Source organism: Helobdella robusta, assembly GCF_000326865.2.
Source record: "Helobdella robusta unplaced genomic scaffold HELROscaffold_2, whole genome shotgun sequence".
NCBI classification, from domain to species: domain Eukaryota; kingdom Metazoa; phylum Annelida; class Clitellata; order Rhynchobdellida; family Glossiphoniidae; genus Helobdella; species Helobdella robusta.
Window position 1 is genome coordinate 8315657 of NW_008704083.1, and position 23490 is coordinate 8339146.

General features: G+C 30.9%; 7 protein-coding genes across 7 annotated transcripts; 2 read left to right on the plus strand and 5 right to left on the minus strand.

Annotated features, from left to right (window-relative positions):
• Positions 1-203: 203 nt before the first annotated feature.
• HELRODRAFT_160735 (hypothetical protein) lies at positions 204-602 on the minus strand (the record flags this gene model as incomplete). Its single annotated transcript, XM_009017673.1, has 1 exon — positions 204-602. One exon carries the CDS (start codon positions 600-602, stop codon positions 204-206), a length of 399 nt encoding a protein of 132 aa, XP_009015921.1.
• A 1458-nt stretch (positions 603-2060) lies between these two features.
• Positions 2061-3635, plus strand: HELRODRAFT_160736 (hypothetical protein; the record flags this gene model as incomplete). The annotated part of the gene is made up of 4 exons (XM_009017674.1): positions 2061-2085; positions 2619-2807; positions 2866-3410; positions 3570-3635. 4 exons carry the CDS (start codon positions 2061-2063, stop codon positions 3633-3635), a joined length of 825 nt encoding a protein of 274 aa, XP_009015922.1.
• Positions 3636-9671: 6036 nt separating this feature from the next.
• Positions 9672-9863, plus strand: HELRODRAFT_138004 (hypothetical protein; the record flags this gene model as incomplete). The annotated part of the gene is made up of 1 exon (XM_009017675.1): positions 9672-9863. A coding segment is annotated over one exon (192 nt), but the record flags the coding sequence as incomplete, so codon positions are not given.
• Positions 9864-13101: 3238 nt separating this feature from the next.
• On the minus strand, positions 13102-14635 carry HELRODRAFT_64935 (hypothetical protein; the record flags this gene model as incomplete). The annotated part of the gene is made up of 5 exons (XM_009017676.1): positions 13102-13260; positions 13421-13598; positions 13790-13883; positions 14070-14202; positions 14441-14635. Coding segments are annotated over 5 exons (759 nt in total), but the record flags the coding sequence as incomplete, so codon positions are not given.
• A 1567-nt stretch (positions 14636-16202) lies between these two features.
• Positions 16203-17715, minus strand: HELRODRAFT_64571 (hypothetical protein; the record flags this gene model as incomplete). Its single annotated transcript, XM_009017677.1, has 6 exons — positions 16203-16250; positions 16394-16484; positions 16628-16761; positions 16834-16925; positions 17229-17310; positions 17647-17715. Coding segments are annotated over 6 exons (516 nt in total), but the record flags the coding sequence as incomplete, so codon positions are not given.
• A 2987-nt stretch (positions 17716-20702) lies between these two features.
• HELRODRAFT_148022 (hypothetical protein) lies at positions 20703-20918 on the minus strand (the record flags this gene model as incomplete). Its single annotated transcript, XM_009017678.1, has 1 exon — positions 20703-20918. A coding segment is annotated over one exon (216 nt), but the record flags the coding sequence as incomplete, so codon positions are not given.
• Positions 20919-21284: 366 nt separating this feature from the next.
• HELRODRAFT_145859 (hypothetical protein) lies at positions 21285-22424 on the minus strand (the record flags this gene model as incomplete). The annotated part of the gene is made up of 2 exons (XM_009017679.1): positions 21285-21352; positions 22235-22424. Coding segments are annotated over 2 exons (258 nt in total), but the record flags the coding sequence as incomplete, so codon positions are not given.
• Positions 22425-23490: the final 1066 nt, after the last annotated feature.

Below are 23490 nucleotides of genomic sequence, written 5' to 3' on the forward strand. Positions count from 1 at the left end.
GCCTTGTAAATTTTTATATTTTAAAACACCCGAAACAAAATCTAATTTTGTTTTGATAAGGAAGGGTGTGAAAAGACTTAGAAGAGAAACTGGGTTCACCAGTTAGAGAAACTGGGTTGACTAGTGAGGCAGCTTCGAATAATCAGTGCCTCTTCTGGTCCCTAAGAGACTTAACGCGTGATTCTATGCTCATTGGCATAGTTTCAGAAACGCCTTAAGTTCTCAAAAGTGGATTTAGTACGAGACTCTATGCTCATTGGCATAGTTTCGCACGCGTACTGAAGACACACAACTTGTTTCCAGTGTTGTTCTGACTCTTGTTGTCTTGTGTTGGTCGTGCAAAAGCCGATCAGACTCGACGGCCCAGTGAAAACAGGCCGGGGTTGTGCGAAAGCCGACCGACTGACAGACAGGCCCAGTGAAAACAGGCCCTTGGTCGTGCGAAAGCCGACCAGACTCGACGGCCCAGTGAAAACAGGCAAGGGTTGTGCGGAAGCAGACCGACTGACTGATAGGCCCAGCGAAAACAGGCCTTGAATTCTGTGAAAACGAGTCCGCCTCCTTCTTTTGTTTCTTGTGTTTCTTGTGCTATTTGTGGACATAGGGTTATTTGCTGGATTCTATACTCATTGGTATAGTTTCACACGCAGCTTGCAATTTCCATAGGCTCCGATTTTTGTGATTCATTTTTTTTATTTATTTCTTGGAGTTGTATCGACATCACCATCGGATACACAAGTTGAGGTTTTACGATTAGACGGCAAGAAACATATCCCAAGTTGGAGACCCCAACAAGAAGAGTTCTAATTCCTGTATTCCAGTTTGTTCATTGACATTTACATTATTATAGAGTTCATTAGTTCAATTCCTTTTATTTACTTCCGTCGATTAATAAAATTATTATCGAATATTTTTACGCGTTCGTGTGTTACTCAGTAAAATCATATAATTCGAAAAAGCCCAGTGCCACACAGGACTGGTCGAACTCACGATAAAAATATACACAAAAATTATTGTCGGACCATACAAAAATTCCCTGAGAAAGATAGAGGAGGAGATTACCTCACACCACCAGCTGTTTTAATTGTTTTCATTTTATAAATTTTCCGACAATTAGCGCCCAACTTGGGGCTTTGTCACCCTTTTAAAAAATCCTCCTCGTCATTAATTTATTATTTATTATTTTAAAAATTTCCGACAGTATATATTTTTCAGTTAGTATGTATTTATGTATGTGTGTTTTATGTGTGTATATATGTATGTATGCATGTATGTATGTATGCTTGTATGTATGTATGCTTGTATGTATGTATGCTTGTATGTATGTATGCTTGAATGTATGTATCTATGTATGTATTTTATGTACGTAGGTGTGCACTTTTAAAACTTCTTCATTTTATGGTATTATAACGTGATGTGCGATTATAAAGCCGAAAAATTCAAGTACCTCGTAGTTTGTAGAAGTAATTAAGTCATGGCATGTAAACTATTTGAACTGGTTTAAAATAATGAATGAATATGAACAAATGTTTGAACCCTTTCATTAGTAATCTTCTTTATTCTTTAACAAACGTCAAAAGCTAAGTATTGAACTGACACACACACACACACACACACACACACACGCACACACGCACACACACAGTAAATACAAAAAATAATAAAAATTGCTTCTGTGTAGCGCTTATAGCAAAGTCACGACACACGCCACTTAATTTCAGAAAAAATATCGTGGAATGATGTTTTGTAGCAATTAAGTAAAAATTTCGAAACTATGTGCTTATTAATAAAATATTAATTATTTGCATTGCACTGCACGTCCAAAATTACAAGCTGGTAATGAGTTATATATATATATATATATATATATATATATATAAAGAGAGAGAGAGAGAGAGAGAGAGAGAGAACACGTATTTATTGAAAGGTGTTTTAGCTTGTTGCTTAGATAAGTTGTATATTAATAAAAACGCAAAATTGTTGCAGTAAAGTTGATAGAAACAATGTTTAACATTTTCAGGACTTTGTAATGTATATTAATAAGCGGCAAATGTGTTACCATGCTTAGAGATGGATCGAATAAATGTACGTACCATTAATCAATAACTTTCTTTCGGCTTGTAACTGTGTATAATTTATTCAAATTACTTTAGCAAACATTACGTACACTTATGTATCAGATATATTGTGTATTATTTATGCTACTCTACTTTGCTACTGGACTGCAATATTTTTTAAAATGATTAAATTTTGTCGTTATTTATTTGTACAAATTACTATTGTTCAAATAAGATCTGCAAATATGCGATGCAAAATAAAATGCTAGCATTGGCGTTGCTTTGATTGAATAAGCAAATTGAAAAACATTTCAAAATGATTTCTTATCAAACTTTGTTTACACTTTTAAATCAAGTTACATCCCATGTTACGTTACTACAATTTCAGGATGATTATTTTGTTGTTAATTTGTTCAAAATTAATGATGAATTATTGAATTTGCCAATAAAACTGTTGGTATAAGGTAAAGCAAAATTTAAAAAAATGTAATAATTATGAAACTATTGAAAAAAATAAAGTAATAACAAATATTTTCACACCTGCATATAAAAATATAACAGGTATGAAAATCAGCGCGAAATGCACGCTGCAGTGGTTCTGGCGGCTGTATTCTGTGTTGTTAACAGCCGCTTCCTACGCAACATTTGATAAAGTTGATGAGAGGTGTTCATTTTTTACTCAATCATTTAGTCATTTGGTGCTCACATCAGAACTCAGAAGAACAAGCAAAACAACAAACAATATCAGTGGTGTGAACAATTGCGACGATTTTGTCATTTTTTTCTGATGGTTTTCATGACAACCGAGGAATAGGTAACCAGATTTTTGAACTGGTTGCTGGGCTAAGAGTTGCAAATGTCTTTGGCAGACGCGTAGCTGTCAGTACTTCATCTGTCAAAAGTCTTGGTCTAGAGAGTGTCTTTGACTTTACTTACGAACGACTCGATGAAAGAAAATGCGAGAAATATATTATTAAAGATTTTCCCAATTTAGGATATAACCCAAGTTTTGACAACATTAAAGAAAATTTTTCAGAAAAATCTACGAATAAGTTAATCATAAAAAAAGGGTTTTTCCAAACTTGGAAGTATGCAATGGACGGATCGTTGATACGTCAAAAGTTTTTAAACTTTAAAGAAATAATTCAAATCAGTGTTGATAATTATTTCCTCAATCTTAAACTGGGCAATTGGACTCGGTCGACTTACGATCGTGTGGGCATTCATGTTAGGAGGAGAGATATTCTCTCCAAGTTTTACATTAATTATGGCTACACAACGCCACAAGCTTCTTATTTCATTAAAGGCATGCTCCATTGTCTCATGATATTCAAACAAGTCCAGTTTATTGTTGTTAGTAACAGTGGCCGAAACAAATCTTATAGCGGAAAATATCACCAAATAATTATACAACGAGTGATCATTTCAATATAACATTTTCACCTTTCTCGTACTACCCTTGCCACGACTTGGCGATCCTGGTCATGTGCCACCACAACATCATCTCGACAGGCACGTTTGGCTGGTGGGGGCTTGGCTCAATCGAGGCATGACCATATTTTATCAAGATTGGCCTAAAGCACATTAGCTTCTTTTTTGTCAGAGATGATTTTTTCCCTCCACACTGGATAGGAATGTCTGATTAATGGCACTAAAAAATTTATTTTGTTTTGAAGTTTTCGTAGTCGGCAATGTTAAATAAGGATAAATGTTAAAAAATTGCAGAGTTAATGAATTTGTTAAATTTCTAAATACATTTTCATTTTTCAAATGGTTTAATTTATATAAATTTTCCTCTTTTAACAATTTTTGCTATATTTATTATTTTGACAATTAATTGGTTTTCATGAAAAAATGTCAAGAAATGTTTTCTAATCTCAACTGTAATGTCCATTTTACGCTATCATCACAGTTTGTATTTTTATTATGACGAGTCAAAAAAAATGAAGTCCTAATAAGATGACATTTAAAAAATTTAATGAAGTTATTTGTACTTAAAGTCTAAATTGAACATAAATTTGTTTTTTTGTGATATGCTCCCTTGAAGTTCGGTTGTCGCAATTTTTCATTTGTATGAAATTGTGTTAAGAAGCCACTATTTTATAAAATCATTTATATTCATTGTAAGAAATATCTGTCGGTCTGCTATCCACAATAAAAGATTTATCATACAAAATGTAAATTGTCAACCATTTTGATCTATAAATGAATGATTCGTCTCCATGTAGCAATGATAACAGCAATTGCTCGAATGGTCGTTCGTCATAACATTTCACGTTCATTCGACAACGTACTACCAAACTTCATTATGTCAATTTTTAATTGGAAGCGTCAATTCTCATGGATACGAAGGCTGATATTTTGTCAAAATAATTTTGCTTTTTGCCTAAAAGTTTTTAATGATTATTATTTTTTTAAATTGTTAAAAACATCTTTCAAAAAAACATATTACAGTAACATATTTTTACTATTTTTTAATTTGCATTGATTTTATACAGCAGAGCACTGTGCTGTGCAATCGATATTATCGTTCGGCATGAATAAAAGCCTAACCCATAATACACACAAATACGCACACAAACATTTAACGATTTTCAAAAGCTTTATTTTAATTTATTTTCTGACAAAATTTTTTAGCGAGTTAATACACACTTAACTATTTTTAAACCAAACTTAAAACATTATCGCATAATAAAATGCTTAAGTAAAAGTCTTAATATGTAATTGTAATTTAAATACCTACAAAATTTTATTACAATTCAAGCTGTTAGAGAACGCAACACATTTTGAGTAATTAATAGCAAATTAACCCTATTCGGATTTTTTATATAACTTTATTTCACTGAAAATTTAATAATAAATTAAAATTTGTAAAGTAACAAAGTAATTCTATTAACAGATTATTTAAAAAAAATTAAAAATAATTGATTCATATAAAATGTAACTCAAAGATTTTGCGGTGTTTCAACAACTCTTCAAAACTAACGCGAGATCTTCAGTTAGACCTACTGTAATTAGTTCATAAAATCAACCAATCTGACTTCGAAGCGACCCAACGCAGTTACTTGAATACGTAAGAGTAAGTTAGTTTATGCGATATATTGACATTGCTTGACAAAAGTCATGGAGATTAGTTTTTGACTTGCACAAACAATTTGACGTGATTATAAGTCAGCATTTAGTTGTGTGTGTCTGTTAAAAAGTTTTTAGTACAGGTTTGCATGCAGCGGGTAGCTGAATTGTTTATAAATAATTTATTTCAAGTAGCCAAAATACTTTAAGAGTCATTGGAGGTTAATTTAGCTACATAATATTTGTAGCCTTTCAAGGGCTTGTTGAAGGACTTTTATTTCCGTGAAAAATTCATATTACAAAATCGTTTTACTATTTAATCAATACTGTTGTATGGTCAATGAATTAATTGGTCAACAGCAGTGTTTTGCCTTTAGGTGAATTACGGATGTTTGTGCAATGGGCAATGCAATCTGTCCCACGATTCCGATCCGTTAATATCTGGTTCACTATCAGTTGTTAACGCTAATTTAAAGTTCTTACAGTCCTTTGATAATTCGTCATCTTTCATGCTGTTTATATTTTATAGAAACTTAAATAACTTTCTAATAGTGAGTAAATCTATCCTTAACCTACTACTCCTTGTGAAGATGTGTCTAATATCTAGTTGTAAAAAAGATACTCTTAACTAATCTTAATGAAAAATTGTTTTGCTTAAATTTATAAATTATAACAGTTAAAAATTACTATTAATTATTCACAATGAAAAAAATTGCAGATATACCACTTCTTGAAAATTTAAAATTGCTTTGTCGTCTTCGCCTAACTAACGATTCACATAAATATAATATTGGATAAGAAACATTTTATTTACCGATCTTCTAATTAAACAATTTAATGTTTTGTTACAAACATAATAATCTATTTAACTCTATATTTTTTTAATTGAATATTCAAACTCTTTTTAACATTTATGATTTTAAAAAATGGAAGCTTTTTAAAATTTTTAGAAAGACAACTTCCTTGAAGAAATTTGAAAACTGAGCAAAGATTAAATAAAGGTTAACCTCAAAAAAAAACAATCTATTCGAATTAAAAATTTTAACAATTATAAGTTTCACGTTGCTAAAAATTAGTGAAAGTTAATAATATTTTCAAGAGAATATGCGCCTCTTGAAAACCTTAAAATTGTGCTGCCTTAGGCGGCCGCCTATGATGCCTTGCCTATGTATGCTCAAAACCGGGCCTGTTGTTACGTCATTGTTTATGAAAAAAAAACGCTTCAACTGTTTTCTATTTTTGTCTAAATTTCAAGCTCCATCAATTTACAAAATTTAACTTATTGAATAATTTTCATCATTTAAAGTTTACAATTCATTTAAATTCAAAGAATTGACAAAAGATCTGACCGACAGAAGTACATCTACCTGCTGGTTTTGTTGAATTAATTGTTGAACATCAGTTAATTTTTTTATGGGTATGCTTTGGTGCGCACAGAAAAAACATTATGCACTAAAAAGAACTCGAATCCACAAAAGGTAGTGCCAAGGCCGTTAAGAGACTGAGTTGTATCGTTTATAGCGGCCCTTTATACAATATCTGACCATAAATGGTAAGCTTGCATATTTAGCAAATGGTTTTTGATGAAAATTGTCTCCTGTTAGAGAATAATAGAACGACGTGAATAGAGAAACTTTTGATAATTTTTTAGTTTGTGGTTGAATGTATCAACATAAAAATTATTTGATCTTAATATCAGAGGTGGACATGGGTCCATTTTTACTGACCCAACCCAACCCATCCCAACCCAACCCGCCTGAAAATGCAACTTTTCAACTCAACCCGACCCAACCCAACCCACGACCCATCTGCACGAGTCGCAATTTTACCAAACAGGCAAATTTTTACAAATGATATTTAAAAAGCAGAACTCAAAAATACAAGATCATATGTGTAATAAAACACACTGGTGAAGTAATCACATTGCAAGTGTAATAAAATAACATGAAAATTAATTAAAAATTAAATGTTAAAAATATTTTCCCACAACAACGTCAGAAACATCAAACTTTCCATATTTGGCACCTAACTCAACACAGCTCTGCATCAAATTGAGAAGCCCTTTATTTTCAACAGATTTGAATGAGTGGTAACCATCAACACAGAAAAAGATCTGCCTATGCTTCAACATCGTTAATTCTTGAGGAGACAGTTGAATTTTTCGTTTCAAGCATTGCTGGATTTTCAACTGTGACTTTGGCAAGACTACAGCACAATGTTTAATATGTTCTTGCTGATTTTTAGTGCCTAAGTTTTTACCTGATGAATCTTTAAACTGATATACCTTATTGCACTTAATACAAGCACAATACTCAATAGTAATTCACAGGAATTTCACTTTCATCATTTTCCTTTTTTTGAAAAACCATGTGAAATTTCTGCCAGATTTCTGATTTTAAATTTGTGGGTGCTTTTAATATATACCACCCTGTTTTTTCTGGAATGAATAAATATTTAAATACTTAAGTATGTTCAATCAATCAATTAAATTTATCTAATGAATGTGATTTCTAAACTTCAACAGTGCCCAACTAAAATTTGAAAAATAAACCATTTCTAGGTAGAAAAAAGAAAGAAAATGAAACATGAATATCAGGTAAATAAGTAAAATGAGCAATTGAGAAAAAATTCTGATGTCTGTAAAGTGTAACTGTAAAGACTGAAAAGATTTGAAATTATGAAAAATAACAGTTAAATCTTTAAAAAAAGAATTAAAACATAAAAAATGTAAAAATGTTAATGTGAAATTTATTAGATTTTTTACTTTCGCAAACTTAGCAAATTTAAATCACACAAACCTCTCAAATAACGCTGAATTTCTTCTGATTCTGCCATACTTGTAAATAAAACTAATTTTCTCGATCGGAAAGAAGTTAACTTTTGCTCAACTCAATAATCACAAAAAGAAAGTGGAAACGATAGACCAAAGATACAATAATATTACAGCGATATAAAATACACCGATTATTAACTAGTTAAAATGTTCGTTTAAGAATAAAAAAAAATACAGAAATAAATTATTTATAATAAAATTTGAAAATTTGAACCCAACCCAACCCACACAACTTTAAAAAATTTGAACCCAACCCAACCCAACCCATGGGTCAACCCAACCCAACCCAACCCATGGGTCAACCCAACCCATGTCCACCTCCGCTTAATATTGCCGCATAAAAGTTATAAATATTTTCAGCAGGCGGAATCAATGGAAAAGGGGTTTGTATTTTCATTTCATCGTACCAATAAATTCGATGTTGCTTCTTTTAAATATGATGTTATGTTCTTAAATCATTCATTTCGTAAGAATGAAAAAGCAACGTAGGGAAATAGATGAAATCATTAATTGAAAAATAAATTTTATCAATAAAATGAACTTTCAAGAAATTTGAAATCGGTAACCTGGTTCGAACGCGAATGATCCCAATCCGATGATAATTTATTCCCTTTCACTTGTCAGGTTGTTTCCAATGATGCATGTAGGCACAGTGTATGTTCGATGTACTGTTGACATTTCAATAAGTTTCAATGAATATTTAAAAATAACCCTGTTTTTAATCAACAAGCAGGGCAAATTGCATGGTTTCAACTACTCGGCTACTAACTGTTGGACATTTGGAAAGATTATACGTCATAACAGCTACCACTTTTTTTGTTTTTTTAATCAAAATACTCTACGAAATTGATAAAAAATATTCGCTAACATATCAATATTCTAATATTTCAATAGTCAAACCTGGAAATGATAGCGAAATGAATATAACTCAAAATCAAGGTGAATTACAAAAGTTTCTCTCAGCTAAATTTGTTTATTACGAGGAAGATGTTGTTTTGAGCTACAGGTGCGATGATTTCGTCATATTTTCTGATGAATTCTTCGATAAAAGAGGAATAGGTAATCAGATTTTCAATTTGGTGGCTGGATTATTGGTTGCAAAAGTTACTGGAAGACGTGTGGCCATTGACAAATCTGTTGCAAAAAGTTTTGATTTAGAAGCAATATTTGATTTTGTTTACGAAGACTTTAATAAAACTGGTTGCAAAACGTACACGATTTATGATTTTCGCAGTTTGGGTTATAATCCAGATTTAGAGAATGTCAAAAAACTTGTTGGAGGAGCGAAAAATAAAACAATAACTTTGAGTGGATATTTCCAAAGTTGGAGGTATACAATAGATGAGCCCACGATACGTCAAAAGTATTTGGTTTTCAAGGAAATGTTGGTTACTACTATTGAAAAATATTTTCTTTTTATCAAACCAGCAACTTGGACACCATCGACCTATGTACGTATTGGCATACACGTTAGAAGAGGAGACGTTTTGACAGATCGGTCAATAAATTTTGGCTACACAACGCCACAAGCTTCATATTTCATTAAAGGCATGCTCCATTGTCTCAAGTTATTCAAACGAGTTCAGTTCATTGTTGTCAGCAATGACATGCAGTGGGCTCAAGAAAACATTACAGCTGAAGAACTTCTGTTAAATAATTATACAACGAGTGATCATTTCAATATAACATTTTCGCCTTTCTCGGACTACCCTGGCCACGACTTGGCGATCCTGGTCATGTGCCACCACAACATCATCTCGACAGGCACGTTTGGCTGGTGGGGAGCTTGGCTCAATCGAGGCATGACCATATTTTATCAAGATTGGCCTAAACCAAACAGCACATTAGCTTCTTTATTTGTAAAAGATGAATTTTTCCTTCCATACTGGATAGGAATGTCTGATTAATTTTTTTTACAATGTTGGTTTTAAAAGAACTAGCTAATATTTTTTGATCAACTTTATTTTTAATGCGATGCAATGGAAATTACTGAGCCAAACTACTAAAAAAACTTCGATGGGTAACCCACGCCCTAGTATCAAGTAATGTGTGTGGTGCAACTTTGGCATCAATTTATTTTTCTTGAAAAATCAAAACGAATGCTAAGGCGACGAAACGAACAAAACTAGAACATAATGCAATATTTGTATGATACTTATTTTTCTACGTTTTTATACACTGATCAAAATTTTTTCATGCTTACAATAAGCTAGCGATCATGAGTAAACGTTTTTCAACGAACTCAAGGCCGGTGTTAAAAACGGGCTTGACGGTGATTCAGACTTATCCACGCCTAAGTTCTCTTTCACACCATCTCCATTTCCTTCAAGAATAAGATGCTTCAATGCTTCTTCCAACGTGCCAACAGGCAGTCTACCGTACATTAGACTCCAGTTTTTGTTGGCAAACTAAAGACAAGTTCGGAAAAGCAAACAAAAACCGTACACGAAATAATTTTAGTAATGACACTAAAGTAGATAGGTTAAAAGTCGAACCTTACGTTAATTAATTATATCGAAATATTGAAATAGTTTATTGAATTGTGTCGGACCAATCTGTCGCCAGGGAAATTTACGGGTCTACATAAACACTTTCTTGCGGAATAAAGATTTTTTTCTCAATCGATGTTTTTTGATTCCACGATATGCATATTTATTGCATATCGATCAATCAATTCAAATGGAAGGCCCTAACAGGTACGAATAGCAAGCATTAAGAAACAACAAACTTTACAAATTAAATAATTTTTTAATTCATTGGTCCCATTTTTGAGAATTTTGTAATTTCCATAATATCATATAAACTTTTAAACTGACACGGTGCAATTTTGGTAGATATGATTTCTTGCTGATAAATACTTTAAAACTGATATAAAGTAAATATTTATCATGTAGCATGAACTCAAAGCGTGAAAAATTCAGATGGTACCTAATTACTTCAAATAGAGATAAAGTGTCTAAGGACAATAAACCAAGTAAGTAGATAACGACAGATCTATTGAAGATATGAATAACTACGATAATTGTAAATGTTCCAGTTGACAAATACACTCTACGTGCATTTGAACGTTGAATGTCTTCATACAGTCATCAGGTACACAACGTAGCTCGTCAACATAGGCAAAAAAGCGTTGTTGCAATAAGCATTAAAATTATTCAATGATTTGAAATTAAAGCGAAACAAATTTTGAAAGATTAGTAAAATATAAGAACAAAATTGACGTCGAATGTAAAAAAATTAAGATATATTTTGAAAATGTTACTGAAGGTTAATGTTGTTTGAATGATTGAAATCTTAAAGATACATAAGTATGTATATGTTCTTAACCATAGGACAAATAAGCAGTTCTGTTAACAAAGCTATACCGTAGTCAAAAAGAACACTGAATTATGGCCAGTTTTTTTTTCATGAAGGTAGGACAGAGAAACAAGGATTAACCTATTTTACTTAACTTGATGGTTAGTATTAAGATGATCGAGGAGACCAAAATAAAAGTTTTATATATTCTACAAAATTGTCTATAAGATAACAACATTAATACAAGAAATTAAGATAAGAAACCGATGAAAATGTGATGAAAGAAATGCAGCTTTTTATAAAATTGTACTTAACATACGAAACGCTAGCGGCATTTGAGACAACAAGATCACTGGAGTTATGTCATAAATAATAATGAATGGTCTTCAGATTATGTTAGCTCTAAAATAATAAATACAGTCAAATACATAATTCACATTTAAATGATACACCGAATAAACAAAACCAATTTAATTTAGAAATTTCAGAAAAGAGCATGAAACAAAATAATATCTATTTTAATTAATAAATTCAAACAATGATTTTGAATTTTTTTCAAAACATTTTTAACGTTTAATTCAAAATAAATGACAATCAAGACAATGGTGGAGAATTATAAAACCATAAATCTAACAAGCAAGTTCGTAGCTGTATGTATACGATAAAAATTAAATGGGAAACTAATACAATAATAAATCGATAAACAAACATATGTGGTTGTGCAAATATACATGAAAACGCGAGCACATGCACTCACAAAAATGACGCTTAAATCTTATAAACTAAGACAACGCAGACGCACAAACGCTCACGAAATAGATGCTTAAATTTTGTAAGTTAAAATAATAATAAACTAAGTTTGCGTTTAAAGCATAATCCCTTTCCAGTACACTGATAATTTGTACCTCATTTCATTTGGTATATGATTTACAAACTCTTGACGACATCTATAAACTAAGGAACAAATGAAGTCTGACAAGCTATAAATATTTTGAATCCCAATTACTCATGCCTGCATAGTATTTCAATCCATTTCAAACTGTCTTTGTAGACTTATTAAAAATTGTAATGCATTGAAGACAAATTAAGTTCAAATATCAGATGTATGCAAATTTTGTATTAATAACAATTTTGTATCAAAGATGCTGCGAATACTAAATTGTTATATGACAATTATCTATCTCCAATATTTATACTTGATACCTATCTCCTACATTTGTACTTAAAAATGCGAGCAAATGGACACCATTACGCAATTAAACAAAATAACAATTCACCATCATTTGAAGGGTCTGTTCAACCTAAGAGATACCAGATAGAGGGATACATTCAGGATCAATTTGAAAAATGTTCGGATCCAAATCCTGTTAAATTTTTACCATCTTCCAACAGCTGTTCACGATAATAAAAAATGTTTATATACTCCAAATAAATACCATTATATATATATATATATATATATATATATATATATATATATATATATATATATAATAAAAAAATTACGGTTGAGACTATATAATATAAATATTTACGTACAAACATGCACATATACATAACATGACTGATATATTCACAAATTAATTTGAATAATATAGAATAATTTTGATTAAAACATAAAGTGAAATAAAATTTGCATAAAATGCCTCCAATAACGTTATAATGTTAATATATTTGTTAAATATCTGTACAATTCGTTCACGCACAATTATATAAATAATGATAATTTACCTCAGCCCAACCAACCACGTAATCACCAATAGCACAGACGACTAATCATTCAAATAGACATTCAAAAACTGAGGACAACAAATGAATGTTGGTTGAGGATTTTTATATGAATCATTTATTATTCTCAAGCCAGGAAGGTTTTGTCGAGTTAGGCGTCTTCAGTTTGATGTTAAACTGTTTCATCGTCTCCTCCAGTGCCACCTGGTTGCCTGAAAAGTACGAGGCCACAGCATTGTGGAACAGGACCAGTTGCCTCTGCATTACATTAACCTGCAGAAAATATTACTATTAATATAGATCAATTATAACTTTTCAGTGCTTTAAGTGTTCCACATCCTAATTTTTATAGTGAAACATAAATTGAAACTTGAAATATCACATTATATGGAATGTCTAAAAATATTCATAGCACCATACAAAAATTACTAACTCTATTTTCATCCAAGAATTTCATTTTAATAGCAACATCTGATCTGAGGTTTTCAAATTTTTCTTTGTGTGCCTCATACCTCTGTTGAGCATCAGCCAGTCGTTGTGACTGGACAGAATCCTTTGTTCCAACCATCTGCATCGACTCCACATCCAGTCTGTATGCATCATATTCTATCCTGTTTCAAAAACATTACAGTTCAATTTAATTTAGACCATGACAAGAAATGATTCTAACCAAGTGATCAGATAGAAATAAAGGCACAAACTCAAATGAACTAAAGAGTTAATGATCTGGTAATAATAAAACTTTATTTCTACTATAGAAATTAGTTAAGCATCAAAGTAGCATGAAAGATAATATGCACACCTTGCAGATTCATAATGTCTTATTGTGATGAGTGTATCTTCAATGGTCTTGTTACACAATGTTGTTAAAGTGGAGATGAAGAAGTTCAATGCACCTACAAACATTCAATTGAAAATTCTCACACTCCAAAACAATGAAATAAATAAATAAAATACTTTATGTAAGATATCTTGCCTTTTTTATAAGATAAATCTCATGCAAACACAATGAATGCAAATACATCAAACTAAATTTTTTAAATAAGCAAAATAGATGTGAAAAATAAATTAATTTGTGATACCTAGTAATGTTTCACCATTCTTACACAGAATCTTCTGTGTCTCAGAGTTGTAAGTAAATTCTTCATGAAGTTCAGGATTCTTTTGGGAAAGTTGGCTGAATGCATCACCCAATGACTTCTGTGTTTGGATGACCTGAAAGTATAACAAATCAGTAATCAATATGAATGACAAACATCTGAAAGAATTTTACAACACAGTCCTATACATTTCCAGGATTATTTATTGTTATATCTGAACAAGCCATTAGCCAGCAAAACATGAATTTCAACACGGGATTCACATGTTGTACATAAACATCATCAATAAAAATTTGAAAATATTCAAATTAGAAAAGGAAAATAAATGTGCCATGAAAAAGATTAACACAAACTTGTGTAAAGTGTGTAGTTAAAGACTTAGCAAGCTTCAACAAATTTAAATATTTCAGTTGTGTGTCCTTTAAAGATTCAATTTGACCTTCCAATTCTGAATCAACAGTCCTCGTTGCCTGACCTAGCTTTTCTGACAACAATTGCTTTGTGAATTTATAAGTGCTGAATGACCAGGCCTTCAAGCTGCCAATTTTTGACTGGGGAGAGAAGATGGCTTGTGATGGTGAAAGTTTAGGGGTTGGAACACTACCCTCTATGCTACCATCAGGACTTGACAAAGGAATGTTGCTTGAAGCTTTATAATATTTAATTTAATCAACAAAAAGATAATATACATTATATAAGTAGACAAGTCAACTGTTATGAAAAACTTTTACATACTGAACATTTAAGCACTACACTGCACTACTGCCAAGATCTATAATAATTTCATTAATTGCAATATACAACCTTACCCAATGATTATGACTTTACTTTCTTTTACAATATATACACTAACAACTTAACAAGTGTTGTTAACAGTTAAGATCATTGATAGAGGGCATACATATTCTTTCTCCGCCCGAGCCCAGACTCATATTTTAATTTTGTTGAAAAATTTTTAGCAAAAATGAAAATAAATTTTTTGAAATCAGTAAATGTCACCAGAGTAGCAGACAGACCTGGAGGTACTGGTTGATTGGATAAACCAACACCGCTAGGTAGCGTATTGGGACGGTTATATGTCGTTGCTCCGTCTGATGATGACTGCTGATATTTATAATTTAAATTGTCAGGAAGTGCTTCTTTCAACTCTTTCGAAATTTCTTCAATCTCATCATCTTCATCGTCTTCCCCGAAGTTGTTGATATGATTATTAACACCATTCATTGTCATTTTTTACGCACGGAAAATTAACGAGTCAATTTCAACAATATAAAAACAAGTTAATTAGCATTAAACTTTAAAAAATAATCAGAAGAATTTACAGGGTAGTCAAAAAATGTTACTCACCACAAGACGCCATCGTAGAATTACAAATTTAATGACATCAGTGATGTGCTTGAATAAATCACTAAAATTAATTCGCCAAAATTTGATGAGACATGTATATAGAATGTAACATGTTATATTCAATATATAATCTGAGAGGTTATTGAGGTTCATGTATTTAAAATTAGTTCTGAAAATTAAATCAAGCATTCATCTGAGCATTAAAATATAGATTAGTTTTTACATTTGTGTGACTGGCTTTCGTATCTCAACGAAACTATCTAAGCAGATAGGTTTACTATGTATCATCACGTCTACAATCACCAAATGTTTAACTCCAGCTTTCTAGCATACACCATATCCAGGCATTTTTTAAATTTCTTCTCTACAAACATTTAAAAGTTTAACTACATGTTTAACACAGACATTTTTACTTTACAAATATGCACACGAATGTTCGTAAATCAGTTGACACACAATCGTGACTCATCAATATACAACGCATGATTGTGGCTTGAGGAAATGTGTATTCGAACAAGCCATCACATATGGAAAAACATCGACTAAATATTGCTGTTCCTAGTGTGCTTACACGAGATAAAGAATTGAAACACTTCACAAACCAAAACCTCAACATGACTAACAAGATTGGCAATACAACACAATTTTTGAAAATGTAAATAATAATAAATAATTTGAATAAAAATAAGTTCCATAAGCTAATGAATGAATAAGATAGATAATAAATACAATAATCTATAACACTATCAGCTGCATCAAACTCCAATTCTATTTAAGCAATGACCATTTAATCTGTTCCTTTGCTGACTGCAATACCTTTATGAAAATATCATTTCAGGATTATTTTAGCGAATGAATTTGCACTAATTTTTATGATATAAGAAGATGATTTAGAAAAAATAAACTTTTACTCAACTAGAAATAAATTAACAAAACGTGAAAATAGAGTGAAAACATACTGAAGCAACTGTTTGTTCTCCAAGTGGAAGATCTTCTGACCTCACCGACACTCGCTGAGCGACCACCATTGGGTCAGACTCCAGAATTATGCTGAAAGAGAAAAAAACAATAAATAATTCAAGTATGTATTTTTGACAAAATGCATTTAACTAATTTATTTATTTATTTTATTCACATAAACATTACTTTTTCTTATTTGTGTTGCCTAAAAAACAAAATAAAATGTTTCACACCCATTGTCACAGATTTCATCCAGAGTTTGAAAGACAGCATCAAGATTTTCTACCAAAGTTCTCTTTTCAACATTCTTCCTCAACATATGATTTAAAGAATCAAAAAGACAGTTTAGGACACTAACTAAAATGAGCTGAAAAAATAATTTTGTTTTCAAACATTTCAAACATGAAAAATGTCACAAATAAGAAAAAACATTTAGTACTTCATTTTCCTGTAAACTACCAATAACATAGAAATATAAATCAACACTGCTTCTGTAGACGCAAGTGAAGAAGTCCAACATTATAATTTCACCTGATATAAAATATAAATCGATCAAACATTACATTTTATATTTGAAATAATAATGCGCATAAAATTAATTCATTTAACTGATTTATATTTATTATTCATCAGTATAGAATGGCAATGAAAATTTTTTCTGGTTTAGTAACCAATATTTTTAAAGCCATCTAACTGAACAGTTTAATTCAAAAAAGTGATTGATTTCTAATTTAACAAAATAAAATAACTAGCTTAAAATCTAAAAAACTAAACGACAATTCAAGCTAAATATTTGTTCATATTTATTCATATATTCTAAATGGACTAGAGTACCATTAGTTCTGTGAGTCTTTGAGAAGAGATTTTTTTCAAATAGTTTTTCCTCCTTAATACTTGGAAAAGGTTGTTGGTAATACTGTTAATTGGAAAAAAAATTGGAAAAATAAATGAAATGAATCGTAATTAAAAAATGTTTTGTTACAAATATTATATATATATATATATATATTTATGTATATATATATATATTTATGTATATATATATATATATATGTTTAGCATGATCCGATTCGCTTATAACATAGTATAGACATGGTATTATTCATACAGGGTGTCCAAAAAATGTTGAAGAAATAGCATATATGTAAGATTGAATGTAGATACTAGAATTGCTTCTAGTGAAATTTCGGTTGTATGTCATATTAGAGATAGAAATGAAACAAAACAAATATTAAATCATGAATATTGTTACTTTGGCAACAAGTCTTCTACCATCGTTGTCCATTATGATAATTGCTTTGACATTGTACAAAGATGGTTCCTATTAGTTTAAAATTATAAATTTAAATTTTTAAAAAACACATGTAAAATATAAATATGACAAATTCTTTTTTGAATGCAGTACAAGTTCTAATCTAAACTAAAACAATATTTTATAATAATAATAATGTAATATAATAATCTCATTATTAAATAAAAAAAATAATAATAATCCCTCACTATAATTATAATATAATAATCAGAAAACTAATAAATGAAAATTAATAAAAAAATTAGTTAAAAAATTAATGAAAATTAATTAATGAAAAAAATTAATGAAAAAAAGTATAAAACAATAATATATTCTATTTAATTTATTGTATTTTATTTATATGACAAACATCATAATTAATTAATTTTGGTAACAATAAAATAATTAAAAAATTTGTTTCACAAGAATTCCATTTAAAATTTTTTTTCTTAATTTAATAAATTTTAATAATTAATTTAAAATACTTCATGCAAACTTTTAATTGAAATAAATATTAACAAAAACTTGAAAACTCACCATAAACGACGACCCCATTTAACGTAAAATGGTTTTGCAAACTAAACTGAACTCACTAATCTAGACCGAGTGACGGAATTTTAGAGGTACAAATTGTCAAACACAAGCATCCAATGCGGACGATAATACAGTATGCAATAATACCAAAGAAAATTTATCAACATCAACCTCAACCATATATATAGAATATATAGAATGTGTTCTGTATATATTTCCTCAACATTAAATTGTCACCTACCATTGAAAACAATTCATAGATTTTACCCATCGACTTAGACATATTTGGTATTATATCTAGAAAGTAAGCGTAAGTGATTTAATGTGACAGGCAGCAAAATGAACACTAGAACTCAGCATAGTATCATACTATATGTAATATATCATATATATATATATATATATATATATATATAATGAAATGAAATATATATATATATATATATATATATATATATTTCATTTTCAAAGTTTATTCATAAACTACAACGTATCAAATAAGTAAATAAATGTTATGAAGTTGAATATGCTGAGACCGAATAAGACTGTATGTCTTGTGGTGGCCACCGCAGGTAGATACATGAATAGTAATGAAATGAAGGAAAATTACGGAAGGAAAAAGATAAGTGAAGATAAATAAATAAATGTTCGTTTTATGCATATAAAAACTTATAAATATATAAATGTTCGTTCAGTACTTATATAAACATATGAATGTTTAACCATTCATAAAGACCATTCATCCGCTTCATTTGTTCTCACGTATTCAAAATAGAGTATTAGGTGATGGAGTCGAGGTCCAGTGTCAATAAAAAAGCACGGAATTTTGATTTGAAATGTTGTAGGTTTATAAAGGCTTTTAAATGGGAAGGTACAAGTTCTGTCCAAATTTTAGGACCAGCTATATATATGTATTTATATGTATATGTTCGCTAAAAGATTATATTTAAATGTTGATGATCATTGAACTGGAAAAGTTCCATTATTGACCTATACTACAATTTAGTTTTTGCCAATCATCATACCTATATTGCCATGTTTGGGGGGATTTCCCTTCTTCCTCTATAAATTATAAAGATTCACAAATGATGGTCGATCAATAATGTCTTATCTTATTTATCGGGCTTAAATTATTTGTGATTCAGATATGATGTGATATTAACATTATCGAATTAATGATATAAATAAAATATATTTTTGATGATTTGAAATGTATTATTTCAATAGATTCGTCAAATAAGAATAGATAAATACCAAAATAATATGAAAAAATAAGCAATAACACCAGGAAGTTAAATTTGAAGTGCATATCTGTGACATTGCGAGCCTTTTCGAGTACTCTTGTAGCATCACTTTCATCCATACAAGCTGACTCCTGAGATTTGTTGACTCAACAGATTCATGACGCCTGGCAAAACTCACAAACGGAAAACAAAAGATGCATGTGTGTGTGCGTGTGTGTGTGTGCACGCGTGTGTGTGCGTGTGGTATTACTATACATTATTATACATTATACCGGTTTATTACCACACTATACTATACTGGCTACCAGTTTACTTTGTTTCTACTCGAAAATATCAACCTTACATGTTGAAATTATTCAAAATCTATTAAAATTCTACTAAGGTATTTACTTAAATATTATTAATAGTTTTAAATAAATGTTATAACACAAATTTGAGATAATTAATATTCAAAAATAATTATGATTTAGCGTCATAAAAATTTGTCACCCATTGTAAATTTGTATTTAAAATGTTTCATTTTATAAAAAAAATTACCAAATAATATACACGAGAAATGAATGTGTATAAATACAAAGTTGAAACGTGCGAGCCTGATTAAGTGAAATCGATCAAACACATTCTTATATGTGAGTATAAATTTTGTAATTAATATAAGAAGATATACCATTCTTACATACAAGAAGGTAAAGCATAGATAAAAAAAGATGTAATGTAAGGAAAAAAAAACAAGATGAAAGAGAAAAAGGAAGAAGAAGAGAAAGAGTGAGAGAGATAGAAAGAAAGAAAGACAAAGAAAGAAAGACAAAGAAGAGATTCAAAACTCAAAAGTATAAATAAATAAAAGATCTGAAAATCAAAATTGCATTTAGCTGTTTTTGGACATGGCAATAAAAACCACCTACTCCATCCATTTGAAGCAAGGCAACAACTAGCACAGGAAAATTATCTGGTTCACATTCCACATAGAATGGTTTTACAGACAAAATATGAGTACAATCCTTTTCTTTCAAAAATGAACGTAAAAAATGTTAATTATTTTATTAATCAAACTGACAACAAGATGTCGTCGTCGGCTGACATTCCGAGAGATACCTGCTGAAGATTGTTCTCCGACGAGTGGATCGGCAAGTTGTAAAAAAGTTGATTGATCCATTTGTTACTGGTTGAAAATTCAATGTAAGTGTGTGAGGTGAGGAATTGGTACACGTCGTTCGGCAACGTTGTTTTATCCACTCTTAACGAATCATCCAATATGGCGATCAATCTTTCACGGTTCAGTTGAACATTTCTTTGCAGCGAGGTTCTGAATTCAAACATGCAGTATGAACTGTTGATGAAATGGACCGTCATGAGACAAACAACTCTCTTGCTGCAGGCAATCGCTTCAACGATGTTGCTAGCAATTGATCTTCCACCAACGAAATCTTTTTCGTGGTAACACACGCGGTAACCTTTGACCTCCATCATCCGAACAAGTTCAATTCCTTGTTCACGGTCTGAGTAAGCACAGCTGACAAAAACATCAAACTTCATGTGCTCCCCTCTGCATTCGTCTCTATCAAAAGGGTGCACCTTCAAGTACGCATTTATTTCTACTTTGAACTTCCTAACTATAAACAATAGTAGGACCGCAACCACTAAAATGATTGATACTGGAACCAGTACACTTGCCAAAGTCTTATTGATTTCCATTTGGAAAGGATCGTGACAAAATTCCACATCTTCAATTGAGAATATGTTCCTGTCAGAAAGTCTTGCTGGCGTTTTGCACAGAATGCCGTTGGGATTCAACAGGGTGATACTTTTGTTCTTCAAATCTATCATCCACCATTTCAACCATTTATTTTGACATGAACAATCCCACGAGTTGTTATGCAAACTTATTACTTTTAGCTTGATTGTATTATTTTGTAAAAAATAATTAGGAACCGTTGTTAAATAGTTAGAATGTAAGTGTAATTCTTTGATTAAACTAAGAGATTCTAATTCACGGTCATCTAGTTTGTCAATTTTATTGAAACTAAGATCCAACATCAGAGTTTTATTAAAATAAGAACGGCTTTCAATAGAAGCGATCGAGTTAGCAACGAAAGATAAATTGTAAGTAATTGATGTAATCACTTTTGTTTTCGTAGGCATAAATAAAGGCAAAGATTGAAGATGATTGGAAGTGCAATTAACATATATGCCTCTTTCGTGAGGTATCTCCATACAGTAGCAGCCGTCTGGACAGGGTGTCAATTCGCACTGGTACTCATCAAGGGGAACGGTGAAGAGTTTCCTGTTCATCAGATGAGGGGGGTTTCGGCAGTGCATGCCATCAAAAAATGAAACATAACGAGCACCTTTGATGAGTTTTATTATGGGATAATCAACGCAATCGCAAACAATAGCATTCCCATCCAATTCTATATTTACTGGACTGTGATATTTCACACCAAAAAGACAAGCGGCGTCTACCATTTTTGGGAAAAAAATTAGTAAGTCACTGATGTGTTTCAACTCATTTTTAACTAAATCCAAATGAAACGCAGCTTTCTTTTTTAACGATGCTTTGCATGGAAGAAACCAGTTCTTTCTGTTGGTGATAGAACTGATTTTGTTATTCCGGAGAGCGATAGTTGAACGATCGACGGATACTGCTCGTATGAAAATCCAGGCGTCAACGTTCGTTAGCTTGTTAAAACTCAAATCCAGTGTTGTCAGTGACAGCAAGTCGGTCATGTTTGAAAACACATCATGATCAACGCTGTCGATTTTGTTATTACTTAAAATGATGTCAGTCAGATTACTGAGACCATCAAACAAACCTCTTTGCAAATTTTCAATCTGATTATTAGGAAACAGAAATTTGTTTAGAGTTTTAAGTTTGTTGAGGCAACCAACGGGAAGAGATTTCATGCAGCTCTGCTCGATCTGTAAAATGGAGATCTCCTTCAGCGAACAAATTATTGATGGAAAGTTTGCTAACGGAGAATTCCGCACTGTTAAAGTAGTTACACTTGATTTTAACTCAATTAATCGAAATAATTCTTGCTCAAAATCATAGAATTTTTGTTTCGCTTCAGTATTTGCTTGCGAGTCAATGTCACCGCACGAAAATCCTTCGAAACAGCCGTCCAAATAAATTGAAGAATCACTAACGGAACATGAGCTACAGTTTTTGAAGGCAGCTGATGAGCAGAGATCGTTTGAATGAGCTGCAAACATGGCGTGGAGCATTAACATCAAAACTTTAAAGTTTAAAAGAGTCAACATTTCTTACTTTAACAAAATATCTAACATACGTTAGAAAATGTCTCTACTTGCTACGAACGTGTTGATTTCAGACGTTTACTAAACCAATAATATTTAACTAGAGTTGTTATAATAATTAACAGTCAACCATTTAGTTAATTATTATGATTCTATCCTGAACTCACTTCAGCTATTTTATAATGTATGACGCCTCAATATACAAACATAATTTTATAACAGCGTGCACCTATCACTAGCGTTGCGTGCTGATGTATTTACCTACTACAAATAATTATTATTCGAGTGCACGTTTAAACTTTTGAGTAGTAGTAGTATGCCTAGAAGCAATGTAAACATTCTCATATTGGTTTCGCAAGGGCTCTTATCAACAATCTCAGTTGCAAATTTAAGTTGATTACAAAAATACATAACCTCCACGTTTAAAAATGAGGTCTAAATTCCAAAATCTCTAGTAATTGTTTATAAGAATGACTTTATTTTTCAAGAAATAAGTAACATTGATAACATTTTCTCACATGATTAATAATTCATTTTTAAATTGAAAAAATATTTTTTTAATATATTGTTTTAACTTGCACTATCGTCAAGTTATCGATATTCCTCAGGTTCACTTATCTCTGACAGATAAACACAATCGCTTAAAACACAACTGCTTGTTTAAACTTTTTTTTGAAGATTTTAACGGCACTGCACTCCCAAGATGGTGCTATAATGTGCCAGTAATTTTAATATTTTTTTCTTAATTTTTATTTTAATTTTTTTTTCA